The following is a 22695-nucleotide window of genomic DNA, read 5'->3' as shown; positions in this document are numbered from 1 at the left end:
GGGTTAGCAGGAATGGACTTCTTACATTGTACCCATATAGCACAATGTGAATCAATCCTCACCGCCCAGTTAACTGGACGTGTCATCATACCCTGCATGCGTGGATTCGACCTTCAACATAGCTGCTAGTCAACCTCCTTAGCTACCCTTTTACCTGGTCAAGGTCACCGATTACTCATACAGGCACACTGGGGGTCGCTGTTAGGAGCTCAGTGCCTCATTCATTCACGGGCTTTATAAAAGGCTGACCCTTTGTAGATGTATATTTCCGAGCATGTGAGGGTCCTATAATAGAAATCCGGCTTGCATAGTTATGTAGCCTCGAGACTACTTGAGGGAAAGTTTCTTCATCATAAATGTCATCCATCAGCTAGGCTGTATACGGTAGCCGCGAGTACATGTCAGACTGACGTAAACTTTACAAACAAGAAATCGCATTCTTGACGTTCCAGGAACCGACTCGGATTGTGATGAAACATTTGCTTCCATTACGTTTGACACCTTCACGACGATTTTATTAGTACCAGGAAGACAAAACAACGGATGATGATGAAATGGGACTGTTATCTTCAGATGCTTCACGGGTATTTAGAAACTGGAAGGTAACATAACAACGCAATAGTATGAACTTAAAACTTCTAGATTATGTACATTTGACACCTTCATAACTCATTGCATAAACAGAATACTCAATCTCTTTGAAGTCTGTACATATCGATCAAAACATATCTCCTTGATTTCTGGACATCTCAGTCTTTACGTCCATCCCAATGACTCTTGTATGCATTATATATTTCTTTTGTAAATTATATTCACCTGATGAAGGAGCAGGAAGTAGCCCAGAAAAGTAATTTTTGTAAATAATAACGAGGTTGTAAATCAATACCATACGTTTCTATCACTGTTGTTTTCGTTTCACACAAATATCCCGGGATTGGTCAGAAAATGTCAAAATGACCTAAACATGCCACGAAGACCAAAAGGGTTGCTTGTTATTTTAGTATACGATGCTTGGATAATTGCTTGACATCGTGCGAGTGGTCATACTCTCAACCACTGGTTGTCGGATACAGAGATGATTATTTGCGCGAGACAACAACAGTGTATGTGTTGGTTGTATATCAACTCAGTACATCGAACTGATTAATTACTTCGTTCAGCGTTCTTTTATACCTGGAGCTAGACTAACAACTAGTCTCTGAAATTAACATATTTTACTGAAAAAAGGTTCATAGTGAAAATATCAGGAGTCATGAAATGCATCCCTGAGACTTTCTTCATTTTCAGAAGCTAAGGAAATCTAGACATGCCACATTTTCTAGATCTGCGTGGGATTTCTTTGATATATTTACTTCAGGGTCTGTACGGCAGACTAACCTGGATCCTTCTGCTTGCGGATGGGTTCATTTCCTTAGTTTAGCCTCTCTACAAAACATATATTAAACTATCTATTAAACTCTACTTTAATGAGTTAACTTATCTTAATTTCCATCAAATCGTTCTTCACGAAGGAATGGCAACAGCCGGTTGAAGAAAACGTGAGGTCCGTCCGCTGGTGCTGTATGACGAATTCGCTACTGCTTGGGTTTGGTTCTTCAAAGTATTTCATAAACTAAAAAGCTATTAGATGGTACTTCAAGTATATACAAGTATACAACATCAAGGTATTTTGGGAGATGTCGTTATCAAAAGGGTTATTAGACGGGCTTAATGAGGGTGTTTAAAACACAACCTTTTAAATAACCAAGCAGCTGTTTGAGATTTGAAATGCGAAAAGTGACACCATTGCTGTGTTTAAGGAACTCTGGATGTATGGCGGAGTCAGTCGGTGGTCCACTGTCTCGACGTAGGCGGGACACAGGTGTTCTGTGTAACCTGCAATTATCTGGTTGTTAACACTATTGTAAGGTTAGCTAGTCGACACTCGTGATCTGCGCTGAAATATCACAGGCTTCCGGGAAGACATGTTTGGCGATGGGTTAGTGGTTATTTACTCTTTGGTTCAAGTTTATCAGATACCCACAAAGTTATAATTCAAACACAAAATGGATTGCGGTGCGATTTAGCCACCAACGTCCTACTCAGCGGTCAACAATGTCTTGCGACGAAATGTGTTTTGGAAGGAAACAAGCTCGAGAGAGTGACGAAGAAAATCTAAAACCTAATAAGCGTTTCACTCCTTCCGCCGAATATCTGTGTTCGATTCCCCAAATGTGGGAAGCTCACAACCGGTTGTTCCCCTACGTGATGTTGCTAGGCTGATGCTGAAGGTAGAGTAAGACCAAACATCACTCACTCACTTGATGCACCAACAACCAATCGATTCAGTTTGTTCTTGCTTTTACAGTTACTCGTATATCACGAGTTGAAACCGGTTTATTCAACCTACATTTAACAACCCGAACACCTGTATTCTCAAGCCCTAAACCATGCAACATAACCATTAAAATACCAGTATTAACAGAACACTCCTCAAAACTAAACCCTCCTAATCGTCCGTAATGATGGCGCTCTCCGAAAAGAACACCCTATACGAGGAGGGTAAGTACCACGCTATTAGGTCAGTGATTCCAGAGATAAGAACGCTCTTTGATCCCTATAATAGGTGAAGAAATATGGCAGAGATCGGCCGCCGGGACCGATGTTGACAGTCTGACAATAGCAAGATCTTAACGCGTTGAAGTTAGAAAACACCTCAAGATAATCATGATGATAAACCAAATCTCTTTTGAAAACCACCCAGCACTTGGACTGGATTTAAGTCTTCTGTCGCTCACACTTTGAGTGATAGGACTACACAGTCACCCCGGGTACCGACCCGATGGCTCCCTCTATTTCACTCTCCTGTTAAGTACTTTCCATGCGTACACTGCCTTTGTAGATTGTAGTCTAAAGCTAGTAAATTTCAGATTAATTGTGCGCCGTATTTCATGTATACGTATCGTATTTGGGATTGTAGATGGTAGTTTAAAGCGAGTTGATTTCAGATTCATTGTGCGCCGTATTTTATGTCTCAGTATCGTATTTGAGAGTCACTGTCTCGAGCATATTTAGTTATTTAGTTACGAGTTCGAGCGTCGAGATGTGTGAGTGAACAGCCCTTGAACCTTAGAAACTTTCGGCCAGCAATACTTCATCGGTCCTCCATGACGGCTGTTTATATATACTTGTCAGTGTGTGTACGATATTCGCTCACGTAGTATCGTTATAAGGAGGTGATAAATGCGTTATTTATCTAAGTGATAAATGCGGACATGATTATGGATGTATTTGACAGTCAGCGGCGAGATGAAATCCATCGATCAAGAGCAACAACTGGCATCCAAGGGTGAAGGTCACCTGGAATGACTCATCAGAGACGTCTAGCTAATTCTTCGAATTTTTCTAGATATCGGATACCTTTACAATACTAGGAAACACAATCCGACCCTTATGTACATCGTCTTGATTTTTTCAGGGTGGGCTAGATCGTCGGGTCTTGGGATAAAGCGAGCTGACTTATAACCTGGTTGATGTGCAACGTGTACCACGGTGAGTTTGCCGGAACGTCGTAAACAACCCGATAACGATAGGAAGTATTTCCAGGTATGCTCCAATCTACGAGGAGTGATAGAAACGTTATGCAATGTAGGGCTGGTTGACGCTATGAGTTTTGATGTTTTGTTTACTGAAGCAGGTTACGGATGGTAAGTAAGTAAGTAAGTAAGTAAGTATCCCGCGCGAATAAACCAGTATGTCACAGATAAACAGACGCACGTGGCTCAGGGTCACGATCCACAAAGCGTTCGTATCGCTAGGACATTCGTCATGGTCGATAACCCGCAGGGTACACGTTCCGACGAATCTTAACTACCGGAATCGGAACGTATACCCTGGAGATTATAACGGATGGCCTTTCGTGAGCCTATGATAAACCATACAGTTACGACAGTTCGTAACGTTACGAAGTCTTTCTGTTGATTATCGAGGATGGACATTCGTGAACCCATGATAAACTATACAATTACAACAGTTCGTAACGTTTGGCTCGGAACCTTGTAATCCAAGGTGTAGAAAGCGAGGGAACGAATCCTGATTCGTTTTGATTTTGTTTCTAGGTTTATCAACACCAAATACATCCTCATGAACATTCATGACTACTCGTGTTATTCGGGCAAGCCGGATGTAGGTCACGGAAAGAGGCGAGAAGTTACGAATGCCTCATGGGTTCACAGAAGCGTTATTCATCAACATGCATCACGGTCGCGTTTCCACACCATCCTGGCCTTGAACGCTATCCAGGGAAGCACTGTTGTGTCGAACGTACTATCGTCAATAAACAAAGGGATTAGTCTCTGCGTATTCCATATTAAGTAACCATTTTATGGTTGACTCGAAGATCGGATAACTCGAAATATATTACGTAGCTCTCCCCCTCCACTCCGAACTTTGATGCCCATAACTTACCAGCATCTCTAAGTAAATGCTTGGCCCCTGCGTGTTCCGTATTAAGTAAACATTTTATGGTTGACTCGAAGATCGGATAACTCGAAATATATTACGTAGCTCTCCCCCTCCACTCCGAACTTTGATGCCCATAACTTACCAGCATCTCTAAGTAAATGCTTGGCCCCTGCGTGTTCCGTATTAAGTAAACATTTTATGGTTGACTCGAAGATCGGATAACTCGAAATATATTACGTAGCTCTCCCCCTCCACTCCGAACTTTGATGCCCATAACTTACCAGCATCTCTAAGTAAATGCTTGGCCCCTGCGTGTTCCGTATTAAGTAAACATTTTATGGTTGACTCGAAGATCGGATAACTCGAAATATATTACGTAGCTCTCCCCCTCCACTCCGAACTCTGATGCCCATAACTTACCAGCATCTCTAAGTAAATGCTTGGCCCCTGCGTGTTCCGTATTAAGTAAACATTTTATGGTTGACTCGAAGATCGGATAACTCGAAATATATTACGTAGCTCTCCCCCTCCACTCCGAACTTTGATGCCCATAACTTACCAGCATCTCTAAGTAAATGCTTGGCCCCTGCGTGTTCCGTATTAAGTAAACATTTTATGGTTGACTCGAAGATCGGATAACTCGAAATATATTACGTAGCTCTCCCCCTCCACTCCGAACTTTGATGCCCATAACTTACCAGCATCTCTAAGTAAATGCTTGGCCCCTGCGTGTTCCGTATTAAGTAAACATTTTATGGTTGACTCGAAGATCGGATAACTCGAAATATATTACGTAGCTCTCCCCCTCCACTCCGAACTTTGATGCCCATAACTTACCAGCATCTCTAAGTAAATGCTTGGCCCCTGCGTGTTCCGTATTAAGTAAACATTTTATGGTTGACTCGAAGATCGGATAACTCGAAATATATTACGTAGCTCTCCCCCTCCACTCCGAACTCTGATGCCCATAACTTACCAGCATCTCTAAGTAAATGCTTGGCCCCTGCGTGTTCCGTATTAAGTAAACATTTCATGGTTGACTCGAAGATCGGATAACTCGAAATATATTACGTAGCTCTCCCCCTCCACTCCGAACTTTGATGCCCATAACTTAACAAGATCTCTAAGTAAATGCTTGGCCCCTGCGTGTTCCGTATTAAGTAAACATTTTGTGGTTGAGCCGAACATCGGAGTATTTACGTATGAAATATTGGTCACAGAGGGGTGGTGCGGTAGCCTAGTGGTGAAAGCGTTAGCTCGTCACGCCCAAGACCTGGGTTTGATTCCATAATTGTATACAATGTGAACACGTCTCTGGTGTCCCCCGTCCTGATAATGTTTCAATACAGCTAAAACGGCATAAAATTAAATTTAGTCGCTCACTGTTCAAAGCGACATCAAACCTAATACACTCCATATATGGTTCACGGCGAGATCACTGTTCCCACGGCAACTTTATATATGATCAATGAGTCAACAGCAATGTTAACTACAAGATGATGAATATGCCCAGTTAAGACAATAAAACACGTCAAAGTCAGGATGTATTTAAAAAGGACAAACTGAACTTAAAAGACCCATTTGAGCGAAAAGTAACTTGAGAGCCACATCTATCATACACTGGTGAATCGATTCTTTGCTGCTTTGACCGAGACACCTCGGTCAGACTGGGCCCCGTTTCAGAAAGCTGTAGTAGATTTACGACTGTTGTTAGTCAGTGTTACAGGGCCTAGATTTTCGAAACTCTCCCAGCGCTAAGATAGTCGTAAGTGTCATACATTAACATTAACTTACGACTATCTTAGCTCCAAGAGAATCTACGTCCTGGACGTACGCCAGTTGTAATGCTACGATAGATTTCTGAAACGGGGTCGAGCTCGATAACGCTTTATGTTCATGTGTTCACATACATCATTCCACAGAGTGCCTCTCCCGGGTGTAAAACCCACGTAGTTTAAAATGAATCAACGTTTGTTCATACACGATAGCGTCTCTTCTATAAATATAAGCAGTAATAATAATACCTTGAGAGAACCTGTCTCCTATGCCATGTTAAAGAGAAACGGGGGCATTAGCCGAACCATTGCGACTATAAAACAGATGGGCTGCAAACAAAGCTAAGGAAATGATGCTTCAGTAGTGTAACAAGATAAACAAATACGTGAAAACGTGTTTACATTATAGCAAGAGAGAGTTATGATCGGCCAGCATTGTGACAAGAGGATCATAAACTACGGTGCTGTCCGACTTGTGTGGGGACATATGGCCAGGACTTGGATGTGTAGCTACTCCGCGTTCCTGATATGTAAATGTCATTCTGCTGACAGTGTTGTTTGATGTATAGCACAACAGAAGCCCGTGTGTTGGCAGGGATTATCTTAATCTCTTCTTAATGATCGCAAGCGTTATGTCGTTGGGTTGGGCTGCACTCACCGTTTGTGAGATCTATCCAATGAGGACAGTCGTTATGAAGACGGGAAGGGGAGGTTCAGAATGGAGACTAGAAAAGCAGTTGAATGCATAAATGTTTCCTACTGTTTATATCTTACTCTTGTCAGAATGTGTGATAGAGTTCTGCTGCTGTAAGGACAGGGCTTGTCCAAGGTTGGGGCCACAATACGATGTGCAAGGTTTCGTTCCTGCTTGCCAAAAAGTTGTAATAGTGGGTGGTGGGGCAGTGGTTAAAGCGTTCGGTCGTCACATCGAGGATCCGGGTTCGATTTTCTGCATGAGTACAACGTTTGAAGCCCATCTCTGGGTGTCCCCTGTCGTGTTATTGCTGTAATAATACCCATAATGAAATGTTTTATCAAAGCGGGCAAAGACATGCATCACTTTGGGCTATCCTCATTTGTCAGGATTACCCACCGTGATATATGACGACTCCTATCTTCAAGGAGACATGTGTTTCTGAGAAGAGTGAAAACATATTATGTATCATACCAAACTACCATGTTCACGTTGTGTTGAGATGTAACCAAAGTGAGTACCTGAACTGAGTTTCAGGACTCTTGGACTTAAATGTAGTACTTGTTTCCATTGTAAATGTACATTTCACAATACAAGAACATATTTTTGTCACGATTCTGAATTTATTCTGGTCCTGCTTTCGTTAAAAAACATAATGAAAATGAAAAAGTAGGATAACGCCGTGAGGCTTTCCATATCATCTTGCACCGTATATTTGGCCCTGAACGTTGACATCAAAACCAGTGAGTGAGTGAAGGAATATGGTTTTAAGCCGATTTTAGCACTATTCAGCAATATCACGGGATACCAGAAATGGGCGTCACACACTGACTTTACACGGGGAATAAAACCCGGATTTTCGCTGTGAAGAGCGAACGCTGCGATCACTCGGCTACCACGCCCACCCATACCCCACAACTACCCGTTCGAAATTGTAATAAGCGATGGAACTGTGTTTGGCGTTTGCCGACTGCGGCGTGAACAATATTAATTATCTACTCTTACCATTTAATGAATATGAGTATGATACTAGTGGATATTGTTATACGCCATTTTTAGCAATATTCCAGCAATATGATGGCGTGGGACACCAGAAATCGGTTTCACACATTGTACCCATGCTGGAAATCGAACCCGAATCTTCGGCGTGAGTAGAGAACGCTTTAACCACTGGGCTACCCAACCGCTCCTAGTATACTTCTAAGGAACCAAAGTTAATAAATAGGATTCGAACTCATTCGGGTCAAAACTATACACACCAAAGCCAGTCTAAAACAGCAAACAGAACATTCTAGAAAAATAAAAACCCTTTAAGATAACGTGTATAAGATCTTGAGACTTCACCGATTCGTTTGTCTGAAGCTGGTGGTCATACTGTATAAAACTCATATTGTCAACACTCAGTGCAGATATTCACATCAGCTGTGTTGGCGAACATCTGTAAATAACAGTCAGTTGTTTTTTTTCTGAACATAACAGTCCTGGTATCTCAGACACAATCATGCAATGTCAACACGCACGAGTTTAAAAATATTCAACAGCTATCATTGTAATCAACAAAATCTATTCCAGTATTATGTCAATTTGATATTTTGTGTACTGGTGCTTTTTATTATTCAGTATCTCCCATAAGGTTATGTAAATACCTGTGAATACGGAAACAAAATAAATGATCTGAACGTGTGCACATGTGGCTCTGTTTCATTTTCCACAAGCTCAGGATATAAAATTGTCTTTATCCATAGCCCAATACCTTTTAGACAAATTTCTGATTATTTACAGGCCGTCGCCACATAGGTAGAACATTACTAAATGTTCATGTTATTGATCACTGGATTGTCGGTCCCGGTTTGATTATTTACAGGTCGTTGCCATATAAGTGGAATATAGGTGAATGCGGCGTTATATAGCTGGAATATTGATGAGTGCGTCATAAAACAAAACTCACTCAAATACGCCTAAAGAGCCTCGTCATCATCGCTCATACCCCTCCCCCCCCCCCCCCCCCCCCAACATGTTCACCACAAAACCACCGCGAGCCTAACGTGCTCTTTAGTTCAGCCAAGGTTATATATATCAAATGTACCCGTACACGTCATCCTAAACCTCCAAACGGCGTTTTGCACAGTATAAAAGAACATACGCTCGTGGCTTGTACCTACAGCTCGTCACAAACGGCTTTGTTCATCCCATTGAGGTAGGTTCAATATGTCAGTGACATTCATCGAACTGGGTATATCTTTTAACAAGCGCGATGTGAGGTGGTCGTAAATAAACCCAACTACACATTTGCTGGTGACCCTTAAAATGCGTCAAAGCGAAACGTTTCTGGTCTGGTAGACAGAATTTACAGGTGAATATCTACTCAAACCGACTTCTGACACAACGCTAGAACCAGGGGAGGTTTACAAGGTGTTAGTCTATCGTATGTCAAGCTTTTACGTGATAGAAGTAATCAGTAAAGGAACATAGGTTTTATTTAACTTCTGAGGCTGTCTTACAAAAGGCTCTATCTTCATGCTCTGGAAGTCAGTTTGACAAAAACGAGAAGGGTTTTGACACCTGAGCGTTATCTGTGCGCAGTTCAAGTGCTACCCGGGTCTTCTCGGGTTAAACATTGATTATGAATGGGGGTTTATGCCGATATAAATCATGGTTTAGCGTCTGGGGTTGTAAAGACAGCCGGGGGACCTATGTGTGCGAATATGCAGACAGGGGAAATGAGATAGAATGCACCCATATAATGACCTTGAACGTCAATTGTTTAGACGTCTGGGATACTATAGATTTTGTGAGTTGAATGTAGGAGAAAAGCTATTCTAATGTAAAATGAGTCATGGGTACGACAGTGGAGAAAATTAGCGACACAATTTCAGTTTATCAAGAAAACTGATAACCAGTACGTCAAATGTTACCATTCGCCTGTTTAAGGGAGTCAGTGAGTAAAGATTTAACGTCACACCGGCAATATCTCAGCCATGTCGTGGCGACTCCTGTTTAAGGCATACGTTGATATAGCACTGTGGTTTTAGCTTACCTTGAGTAACTGTTACTGGTTTCAAATTATAACTGTGAGACTCAACGACCCGCTCGCGTCTGTTATCGAAATTTCATAGAAGAATATGAAACGGGTTTCTGGTGCGCATTGAAATTATGGATAGTGAAACTTGATATTGTCATGAATATGTTATGAATATAGTAATTCGTAATCTAAATGCATGCTACAACCTAAAAAGTGTGCTTACCGGGTTTTTTTCAGATTGAATCGCGTGGGGTGCCAAGAACATGGCGTCAGTACGTCTCGTCAAAATCTGGTTTTTGATTCACACGTGGGAAGCCGGTCTTTCTGGTGGTCATACTTCCTGGATTTTGGTTTTGTTTTTATTTGTTATTTAACGCCGTGCTATTTTTGGGGTACGAGGGTCTGATGATATTCAAGCCTGAACTAGACCATCTAGTGATTGACATCAGGAGAAACACTCAACGCAGTATTGAGATTCAATGGAACGCATTCAACCACGTCAACAAGTGTGACCACCCGATGCCGTTAGTCGCCTCTTTGTGTGAGTTATTTGAGATTTTGTGGTCGATGGAGTAGCCTAGTGGTTAAAGTGTTTGCTCGCCACGGCGAAGACCCGGGTTCGAATCCGCATATGGGTACAATGTGTGAAACCCATTTTTGGTGTCCCCCGCTACTACATATTACTAAAGGTGGTGTAAAACTATACACACACACTATACGGATATAATGTTACATTTAGAGAATATTTTCAGTTTTGTTCATAAAAGAGACCAAAATGAATAAAGATGTGTGTTTGAATTTTGCAGAAATATATATATTCATAAACCCTCTGTTACCACAAACCAAGGGAGATCATATCTTCGTCATGACGAGCAAAAAAACTTTCGTTGAAATCATGGGGCTCTTCAATAATATCCTCCCTACACGAAAATCATATTTACAAATGAGTATTTGCATCTATACCAAGTTCACCCGACATGCCTATTATACATCCTTTTGCCTATTGTACATTTACCTCTTTCTACAGACTATAGAGGACCGCAATTTCCAAAAGGCATTTAAAGTAATAACACATCGTTTAAGCACCAAGCGTGAAAACTCCACCTACAAAGGTAACCATATTAACATCAAAGCCCAAATTGCACCCCTATTTAGTCACATTACGCCCATGCCGCGACACTGCACCTGTATCGAACCCCTAGCGCCAAGTGAAACTTTTCTATGGTGGACACTTCTGATAGGACGAACGAAGCCTCATGTCTCCCCATCCTCCTGTTCAGTGAAGCGGAGACTTGCCTCTTGTTAGACATGGGGTGAGGTTGTACCCTATGACACTGGTAACACACTACCCGATGACATCACTTTGATCCTAGGTTTACGGCCTTGCGCTATACTAGGTCTATATGCGTTGTGTGTACAAGCGGATTACTGTTTGTATGACCGTGTTAGCCCTTATAGATCATATGCTGTGAGACCGATTTTCTATGCAATTTTCATGGGGAAGAAACCTTTCGCGGTACGGGTCTTTAAGTTGGATAATTATTGTGTACGGTTCGTAACCGCTGAAATGTGATTTATGTGGAAAGGTTGTGTGGGAGATGGGTATACGTTTAGTTCAGGGAGGCATGCATTTTCAGTGTTTGCGCTATGTTTTTCCTGCGTGCTACATTTTATATATCATTGACCAAACCTAACAGACAAAAGAAAGCATACAGCCATGACTGATGGTGGAAGAACTGAAACGGAAAAGGCTATTTAATGGTTATCTGTTTAACTAGGAACTATCGCCTTGGTTTGGGATCTCAAGTGTTCTGCTGACTGTTCTCAATCTAGTACTGGCTTCATAACATTTCTAATATTTTGGTTTAAGCCAGTTTCAGTTGTAATCTTGTTTTTGCTGGCAGTTTAGGCACATAGAGTTATTCAAAACGGATGCGGCTTTGACAGAGAGCGAATGTTGTTTCAGTTGTCACGGGCGGAGAGGGCAGTAAACTAAAATAAACTGCAAACATGCTGAAAATGAGTGAGTGCCGTTTTTACACCGCTTTTAGGAATATTCCTGCAGCATCACTGAGGGAATTCCAGAAAAAGGGCTTAACATATTATACCCATGTGGGGAATCAAACTCGGGTCTTCGGCGTGACTGCAACTGGTGGACTAAGCTACACCATTGTCAGGGCTGACAATGAAGGAACGTGGATCCCTGGGTTATTAATTGTTGGCATGAACAAATAATTAACGATATAATAAAATACCAAACTAGCAATACTGATCAGCAAAAGAAACGGTAGATATGACAAACAATTAAATCTCATAATAATAAGCGTTCATATTTCTGGCCTCTACCGAAAATCTTGACAAAAAGCCAGAGTTTCGTTTCTTTTGCTGTTTAGTACAGATCATCCAATGTTCCAGTCCGCACGTGACAAACCAGTGATTGACAGCATCAGCGAAAACCATTTACATTAAATCAGGCTGGTAAACGGACCTAAAAAGTCGAAGGTACTGGATACCTTTTTATATCTGGAATCATCGGAGAGACGATGGAGAAGTAATGATATGTGTAATTCAAGGCTGTGTTTTCCAGCCGTTATTGTTTAGCGGCGTATGATTGTCTCAGTGAATGAAATGTGTTATACATACGAGTAACTTAATATCTAAACCGCAAGGGTGACATTACACTGCGAAATACGATATTTGGGCACAGTTAAAAAGGCACTTATCAGCGCATTTTAGGACTGCACTAAAGGACGAGGTGCTACATATATACATATGGAAATTAATTAAGCAACACCAAATTCAAAGACACATAAAAACTTAACAAAGTTTAACGAAGTAATTTTGATGATTGATTATTCAATTTTGATGTATTGACATACAGCATGAGCTTTTCATGGGTTGATATGACGCGCGTGAAGCTTGCACAGCGCACGTGCATTGCTTTAACCTCAACTTTCGAAAAATGCACTTTTTCCCTGGGGTGTTTACAAGCGCAGGTTGTCGATTGCATTCGGTTTTTCATTCATTTCAATGTCATGGCACGTAGGAAATTATCAGAGGCCACTCGTTGGCAAATAATCGGCATGAGGAATGCTGGTATGTCTCTAAGACAAATCGGGACTCAAATCGGACGACATCATTCCATAATTTCAAAACTTTTGAAAAAATACCGGGCCACTAATGAAGTTAAAGACCTGCCTAGACCAGGAAGACCCAGGAAGACCACAGTCCGGGAGGACAGAGCTTTACTGAGACTTGTACGGCGCAGGTCCTTCGACTCGAGCTCTCGGTTGAGACAGGAGTGGCTTCCAGGGAGACCCATCTCGAACAGGACTGTTCGGAATCGTCTGAAAGCTGCAGGATACCGGGCAAGGAGGCCAATCAAGCGACCCAGACTGTCTCCAGCCCATAAGGCAGCCCGACTGGCCTGGTGTAATGACCGTTTGCACTGGAACATTGCCTCTTGGAGGAAGGTCCATTTCTCAGATGAGAGCCGGTTCTTGCTGCACATGGTGGACGGTCGTACTCGGGTCTGGAGGCAGAGGAACACAGCAATGGCTCCACGGAACATCCAGGAGACTGTGGCCTTTGGGGGAGGTTCCGTTATGGTATGGGGGTGCATTTCCATGAACTGCAAGTTGGATATCATTACCATCCGTGGCAACCTTAACGGTGTTCGTTACCAACAGGAGGTTCTTGACAGGGCTGTGGTACCTCATTTTGAGAACCATCCTCTGGCAACGAGACCCATATTTATGGACGACAATGCTAGACCTCACAGGGCGCATGCTGTAAATGATTTTTTGCGGCAAAATGCAATTGACAGAATTCCATGGCCTGCCATGAGCCCTGACCTCAACCCCATTGAACATTTGTGGGACTTTATTGGCCGTCGTGTGAGGCAGAGAGACCCACCAGTCCATAATCTCAACGAATTGACGGCTGCCCTGCATGAGGAGTGGAACAGGATCCCCCAGAATCAGATCCGGAGACTCATCCAAGGAATGAGGAGGCGTCTGGAATCGGTGGTGCGTGCGCAGGGAGGACACACTAGATATTGATGAAAGTCGGTGTGCAGACTCTCAGATGACTGTTCTTTCTTTCCATGTGACATTTGTGTTAATACACCTGACAACAACGTCTGTGGATGAATAGTAAATTGTGTCCATTTTTTCATGAATTTAAGACAGTTTTAAGAATTTGGATTTCGTTGCAATAAAGCAAAGTCTTGATACTTTTTCCCTTTAAGTTGTTTGTCAGAGATCGTCTGTTGAATAAAAAAGTGTCAAACTATATCAACCCGGCATATTTTGATTGTCAGAACACTTCAAAGTTGCTCCAATAGAAAAAATTGGGGTGTTGCTTGATTAATTTCCAGGTGTATATATAGAAATTGAATGGGGTGCTGAAATCACTTAGGCAACGACAAAATGAGCATCTGTTTTCGCTAGTTTTAGATTCTGAAAACAAAATAATAAACAATAAATAAATAAATAATCAAAGTCAGGTGTATCCTGAGCCTAACAATGTCCATCGTGGTATTATGAGAATGTATATGTAACGTATAAGATTTCCTCTCATTCAATGAAACAAGTCGCCCGTGATACGTAGTGATAGGGAGTGTGCAATATGTCCGATGACACCCGCATCAAACCCACAACAATCGAATAACAGTTTCGTGCTTCAGTTTCGAAACCATGAAAACTCGAGGTTATTTGATGACCATTTCATTACTGAAATGACAGATGTGGTAGCCTATGGTAGCAGTGACATCGCTTGAATATTGCTAAATGCGCGTAAACTAAACTCACTCTCTCACCCATCGCTGAAACGACAGGCGTTGCGACGTCCCTGTTGTATGTTACATAAAAAACATATATTGAAATCACCTTTTCGAAGCACCTCAAACTGACGTGACTGTATGGAACTGTTTATGGAGACAAACAAATCAAACTTTAAACAAAAAGGCACAAAACATTACTCCTTGTCTGACATAATATCGGGACACCAGATACAATCTTTGCACTGAGTGCACGACAACGTGGGCTGTACTCCCCTCACAGGGCTTTAACACGCTACGTCACCGGCATGGTTGTTGCGTGCACGTATCGGGACGGTTGGATAGCCTAGTTCCTAAAGCGTTCGCTCGTCAAGCTAAAGAACCGGGTTCGATTCACCAATGTGTGAAGCCCTTGTCCACCGCCGTGATATTGCTGGGATATTGCTAAAGGCTGCGTAAAACCAGACTCACCCACTCACCCATACACGTATCGGTTTAATACGTCACACGTAATTAACCGACCTCTCCTGGATAAGCTGACAGTCATCTGCTATTCCATGTTACCTCCGTGAAACAACATGGGCAATAAGAATGCTGCAACATGACGGGTTAGACAGGGACATGCTTAAAATACACATATACACGAGCGAAAACCAGCGTACGTGCGTAAGTACATACGCAGCTCGTGCGTACGAATCGATGTGAAAACAGTTGCTAATCTGGGACTGGTATTTGATTTGAATATTCCGTGCTGGGGTGGAGATGAATTCTCTTCATTTCGAAATGTTTTACAATAATGCATACGCACGCAGACAAGCATACCTACAAATAACCTGCATGCAAAACTGGGGCGATGGAGTAGCCTAGTGGTTGAAGAGTTGGCTCGTCATGCTTAAGACCCGTGTTCGATTCCCACATGGGTACAATGTGTGAAACCCATTTCTGGGTTCAGTACTCCCATATTGTTGGAGTATTGCTAAAAGCGGCGCAAAACCATACTCATTCGCTCTTGCAAAATTGCATGAAATATAGACATAATACAAACTATCCGTCGCGTTTATACACTTATATCGAATAAACAATGTCATTTCACAAAGTGGTCAAAACGTAACATTTTTTCAGAGAAAGTGTAATGTAACAAATGTAATATTTGTTCTTTGTATATTGTACGTATTCTCACAGTATGTATTTTACGACGATACTGTAGCTTCGTCCGTCTTGCGATCGTCACGCGAGCGTCTGAAAGCCACACAATACGTCACGCTGGGACACACATCTTGTGATGTTTTCACGGATGGTGTTGTACAAGCCGAGGTATGACAAATGATAAAATATTTTATGGCTCGGCCATCGTGTAGTTTCGAAGGAAGAGGTGACAGTGGGACCAAGGTGCTTATCACACTGTGGTTGAACAGTGTTGTTTTCCGGGTTAAAAAACCCTTTAAGGCTGCGTTGTTTATTGTCAAAGGTTATTACGCAGAACGTTCAACATTTAAGGCTAAAAACAACTGCCGTTTTCAACAACAAAACAAATGTTTACGATAAAAAGCCCTGGTTGAACGTTTTCACATTGCGATTCAGCTTGCCATTTTTATTTTTGGGCTACATCATAAATATACATAATATTATAGAATATAAATATGAAACGACTGATTGTTTAAAAGGTTGTAACAAAACAATTTTAATGAAAAGCTTAATATTTGTAAAAAAAATATTTTTTTGTAAAATATATATCTGCATATGTGGAGTGTGGGGTATTTTGGGTGTTATATTTTATGTTTGCGATGTTTCGACGTATGGAATTAATATGTTGTATGCAAAGGATCATATGAGATTAAATGGTTAAATAAGCCAATATATGTAACTAAAAATAAACCTGTCTGAACAAACCTACTGAAAAAAATTGCTGCAACGGGTATTTCATTTCACGAACGAGTTTAAATTTCAAATGGAATCGCGCTTTGTCACTATGCACCTGTACGGTGTGCATCTTAAACGTACATTGACGATAAGTCGTCAGTCTTTATCAAAGTGCAGTCTCCGTCTCAAGACTGGACCACATCTGGATTTGGGGATTTATTTCAGAAACGTCAAAGTTAAACCTTCAGCTTAACTAACAGTGAAATAAGCTCTATCGTTATAACACGCCCTTACCTCAGCTGGCATCGCTAAATTCATTCTTGTTACGGGTTAGAACACATAACAGACTACTGTATCACAAAACATGTGGTTTGGATATGTTTAACACCCATCAGATTCCTTTTGTTATATTTAACAAACAAAGAATGTTTTTGTGAAAACAGTATCAATAATCTACAAGGAATAAGTGTGGAATTATCTCAGATATTGCAATTCATATAAATATTCACAAATGGCATCAGTTAGAACTGGAACGCATGTGAAATATTTTCCAATACAAAAACACCAGAAATGAATAAACCATCTTTGTACAGGTGCACACATTGAGACGTATAATGACATACTTGAAAACAGACGATCGAGTTTCATTCCCGTTGACTTACCTGTTAAGAGAAGGGTTAGATAAATTAACCTATGCTTGCGATACCCCATCTTTTCAATTCTCGTGGACATCTATCTTGACCGTCCAGTGTTTGAAGTGAGCATTTATATTTGGAGGTAGATAATGATCTTGACACAGTTTCGATGGGGGTACAGTACTCAGTCGGCTGGGTAACCGTTGTCACATGCGTTTATCCATGAAAGTCTGTTCATATAATGGTCATGTAATGTTAGGTGTTTATCTTCATCAATTCAATTTCCATCAGATATGGGGATAGCGAACTTGTCCGAGTGTGACCGATCAATTGTCTCGATGTCGTCTGCTCGAGGTTTGTTGATGTTGATTATGTAGAACACCCCGGGCCTTTTTCTGCCAATTCCTAATCAAATTATGTCTCCTGTGATCGTTCCTTTCTTCATTTGTGTGTAGCAGACGATACACCTTCCTCTGCAGTCCCGGAGCAGACGATGTATGTGTGTATACATACACGGTAATGAGAAATCACACAGGTTGTCAAAATCCAGACGTGAAACACTGAATAATCAGCCACACACTCAGAGTTGTCCAAAACCGCAACACATTTCTTCTATAACTCGACTCCCCTGCCAAACCTAGCAGGTGATTGAAACGAAGTGTAATTCACTTCATAACAGCAAGTGTATCCCAGCCCTCGAGGCAGAGGCTGGGCCTGTCTGACGAGCGACCAATCAGAACCGAGTACACAAGCTACATAGGTTTGAGTGACAGTCGATTAAGTACATTCACAAGACTCGCGCTCGTCTCTCTGGGTCATTCAGAGCAGATTGCGTTGAAAGCAACAAACGAGTTGATCTGAACTGATGTTTTCAACGGCAGCCGTAGTCAAACATGCATTGCTCAAAGACTCCAAGCGAAACTGGTAAACTAAGCGCTTATATTGTCCCGTGAGCAATGTTGGGGAAATGCTTCAAACGATGTGTGCCGAGAGACAGACTTCCTAGGGCGTCGCGTTTTGTGTGAAGTGAACTTTTTTCGTGCAAGGAAAAGTAATCAAATATTCTACTTTTGTACGTTGGGTTGTTTGATTTCCAGTCTCCGTTTTAAAAAAGGGCAGGTGTCAAACTGTTCAAACGCTCTATCTGCCGATAAAACTAAGTTCCACTTTCTACGTATTAATCTCATTGACAAAACACGGATGACCGAGTACCCTCTTTAGAGTGAAAGAACGAGACCTGTTCATTCAAGTCCTGCTCAGTGTTGGCATCACTCTATCCAGAAAAAAACTTTGAGGTTATATTTAAAAGTACTCCCATGCCAAACATCATTCATCTGTCTTGAATCAGACTGCTTGAAATAGTATAACATGCGCAAAAAAAACTTTTATTGTTTTATATATTGACAATACCATGTATCCAACACCCCATTAATATTTTCTAATTGACGTTGACGATTTTTATTGGTTTTTCTTGGTTGTTGTTTAATGCTGCTCTCAACGCTAGCATGTAAATAATCTACTCCTCAACAGAAATCCCAGTGTTTTCAAAATGAATATTTTCAAAATCTTAGCCCCCTCTCCCCCTCACACGCACGTACGCACGCACGCACGCACACACACACACACACACACACACACACTTTTTCTCCTATGCCACACTTTATCAAATCTTCATGCTGTACAACTGACCCGATTCGATTTCCCCTATTCCCGCCTAGCCCAGTATCTATTTTCCACATGTCATCGGTTCCCAAGTGCACAGATCGATGCTCACGCTGTTGATCACTGGAGTGTCTGGTTCAGACTCGATTATTTACAGACCGTAGCCATATTGCTTGAATATTGCTGAATGTGGCGTAAAACTAAACTCACTCACTCATGCTGTACAACTATATTCTACGTACTTCACTTCATCCAACGCCTGAGCTAGTTAGCTAATCTAAGCTGCCCTGCGTCCCGCATATCGCAAGTTAGCAGAAGGAGCCGGAAACCAGTTTATGGGCTAGTCTAGTCGTTATAGCTTCCCCTCGACTCGCGGGAGGTCCAGATTCGATTCTCCATTGTGTACTATGTGTGAAGACCATTTTCTTCCCTCGCCGTGATGTGATAGAGTTGTTTTAAAAGTAGCATAAACTGTAGTTGCCACTCCCTACTCTCTCTCATATCCACTTTAATCAGTCTCTACTAACTCTTCATCAACTAGTCTTTCCAATCATCTTCATCCACCCATGTCACATCTTCATCATTTTCTCACTTTATCCATCTCTAGCCCTCTTCTCCGCATAACTCTGACCAACTCAAACCACGAGCGCAATCTTGTGTTCAATCGTGTTCTCTCAAAAACCACACATGCTACCTTTATTCAACCCTCTCCTCTCCGAAAGTATACCTATATTCAACCCGCTTCTATCTCAAACTCTTTTCTTCACCGTTAAAACCCGCATCAACCCTAGGCGAGGCGATGAAGAAAAATTAAGGGAAAATGTGACAATGTATTTACATTCCTTTGGAAATGTTTCGTCTGTGTGGATGTATATTACTGGTTCTCATGTGAACTGGCATTGGCTAATGGTAAGCTCGCAAAAGGGGATATTCCCTAGTTTTTAAATGGTATTTAACTACACCTGCATCATTATCTGTCTCCGATCCTGGTGGATTCCCATTTCTCCCTACTATCATATCTACGCGATTACACCCTATCCTCTCGCCGAACATCCATCCATCCCATAACAGCTTCCGATAAAACCTGACTCAATCCCTTTCCTTACACGCTCCGCACACGTACCACCCATCCATCCTAACACCGCATCCGATAAAACTTGACTGAAATCCTTTCCATATGTTCCAACACCTGTATTCACACATATAGCTAGTTTGTCACACACCCCACCCCCACCCCCACCCCCACCCCCAGGTCTTATGTCATACTCTCTCGTATACACGCACCTGCTCTCCACTGTCTAACCCAACCAAACGGTCCTCTTCACTTAAACCCGGGTCTCTTTCAAGGGTGATGGACAATGTAAGCTATCCGTGGCTGTCCCGATAGCACACTGTCCGCCTCCTTGACGAACCACCCGTCTACCCTTATGTCACATCCTCATCCCTCTTGGTTACATATCCCCACCCCTTTACGGTCATTACATCACTTGTTTTCATCCGTACCATTCATCCGAGCGTACCTGTGGACATACTTCAACCCAATACAGATCGCTGTTTATGCGTATTCCCTGGATGGGTCATCCTAGACTTGCCACAGGTTGTGAATAGAAGCGATAAAATTCTTTTCACAATAAGACGAGTCCTTTGTTCGATTCCGACTGTGTTATGAACATGTGTTTTAGAATCACCCTCTGAAGATACCAAAAGTTTTAGAAAATATCCTGCCCCACCGGTAGACGTGGTCGCAAAGGCACGCAAAGGCATGTCAAGTGTTTGCATCACAGTACATGGGAACATATGGTCAAAATATGCCCATACACCGTGCATATTCTTCGCTGATGCATATCATAAATCATAACACGATATGACAGCGTTTGTATTTCAGCTAGCCTTGTACCAAGGCTAAAGTCACGCTCTTTCTCTCCATCTTCCCAACACACGAAACAACCTGTTTCCACAGTTTTGCCCGATCGGTACATTATTCTCTGCGAGGAACATTGCTGAACAAAAGGGACACTCACGGCCTCGTTATCCGCGGGTTTGATCATCGCCGTTCAAGCTAGGCAATTATCGCTCTGTTTTGCGGGGTTACTGATAACTGGCCTCGCTGATACGGTACAAACTTATACGGTATTTACCTCGGTACTCCGGGAATGTATCATAGCAACGATGTATTAACATAGCTGAGGTACCTCTATAAAGTCCTAAGATTAACAGTGTTGACATTTACCATCTAACACCAGAAACTGTGCCAAACACTGATGTTTAGAAATTTTATTATCATCTTTTCAAAATTAATAGTATTACTGTTTATGTATAGATTACGGATCGGGGTGTTACCTGATGGGTAGATATCTTACCCTTTATGTGAATATCACTGACTTTTAGAGACCAAGCTATATTATGTTCGAATCTATTCTGCTTTATAAACGCCTAGGGGACGGCTTTGTCAGACAAGCAACAATGGTTGTTTATATACCTGATTATACAACTGACCATTGGTCTGTCATACACATCCTGAAACACATATATCCTAGAAAGTCCACGCAAGTATAGAATATGTGGCAAGTTCTAGATTTCCACATTTTCTGAAAATAAAGAAAGTTTTTTTTATGTTTATTTCGTAAAATATGTTCATTCAAGAACTACACGTTAGCCTAAACTGGCCCGTTATAATTTTGTAGCAATTCGTCTGACAGACATACACAGATAACATGACGTTATAATGCTTGGACTGTACTGTTAAATGGAAAGCAAAACCACTCACTAACTCACTGCGAAGATATGTAGTGTATAGATTGTTGGACGATAAACTATTAACTACTAAATACAAAGCAATTAAAAGAATATTTATGTATTGCCCATCAAGCTTCATATTTAAATGATTCACCCCAAGGAACTTTGACGTGCCAGTACTCACCAAAATAAAGAAGTGAAAAAAAAAATGATAAAAAAATAAAAAAATCCTAAAACAAATGTACCTCCGGGTTATCGATATTAGATTTAAATTTGCCGATATACAAACTCAACAAAATGTACAGACACAACCGAAATCGGGTGTGCAATGCTGGTGGACCTAGTTTGGTGTGAGTGAGTTTGGTTTTACGCCGCTTTTAGCAATATTCCAGCAACACCAGAAATGGGATTCACACATTGTGCCCAAGTAGAGAATCGAATCAAACCTGTGTTTTCGGCGTGACGAGCGAACGATTTTACCACCAGTCTACCCAACCGCCCCTATGATACACATAAACATTGTACGGCTGCTTCCAGTAATTCCGATTTCGCACTCGGAAAATCGGCTCACGCCCTTTTACCGCAACGTGTTCCGTGTTCGTAGGGTATTTAAGTTCCAATTTCACCTGAATACAACGGTTTGCGTTAATACCTAAACGTTTTAGTTTTAGTGCAAGCTTACATCACATTTAAATCTGTTGCGTATACACGGATCGCCATAAGACCATCGCGTAAACAGGAAATATGCGATTAACTCACTATTGTAAATATGTCATTTTAATCACTGTTATAACACTATCAAGTGTATTATGCAATATCAAATATCTCCCGTGTTGATTGTGGAGCGATGTTGTTAAGTGTTTCCACTCAAGGAATACCATTCCGTGGTTGCCATGGAGAAGTTTATATTAGTACCTATTTGCATATCAGACACCGACATATTTTAGATTTATACCGTGAGTATTATTTGGTAGTAATTCCCATCTTCATCTTCGCAAGGAACATCTAAATCAGTGATCTAATGTTTTTAAATCTAAAATGAGTTTTGTTTTTACAAAATACATTTAGAAAGGAAATGCCTGCATCTT

The 22695-nt window shown here is 41.5% G+C and overlaps 1 protein-coding gene across 1 annotated transcript in view; it reads right to left on the bottom strand.

The window, feature by feature from the left end:
- The window catches only part of LOC137258467 (protein APCDD1-like), a 52719-nt gene extending 34850 nt beyond the window's left edge, over positions 1-17869 (bottom strand). Inside the window, exon 1 of the mRNA XM_067796152.1 lies at positions 17237-17869. Coding sequence (XP_067652253.1) covers positions 17237-17306 — 70 coding nt within the window. The 5' untranslated portion in view covers positions 17307-17869. The remainder of the gene's footprint in view (positions 1-17236) is intronic.
- Between the last annotated feature and the right edge of the window lie 4826 nt (positions 17870-22695).

This window comes from Haliotis asinina, chromosome 12 (assembly GCF_037392515.1).
Source record: "Haliotis asinina isolate JCU_RB_2024 chromosome 12, JCU_Hal_asi_v2, whole genome shotgun sequence".
NCBI classification, from domain to species: domain Eukaryota; kingdom Metazoa; phylum Mollusca; class Gastropoda; order Lepetellida; family Haliotidae; genus Haliotis; species Haliotis asinina.
Note: the sequence above shows the minus strand (reverse complement) of the source record. Positions and strands in the feature narration are given on the sequence as shown.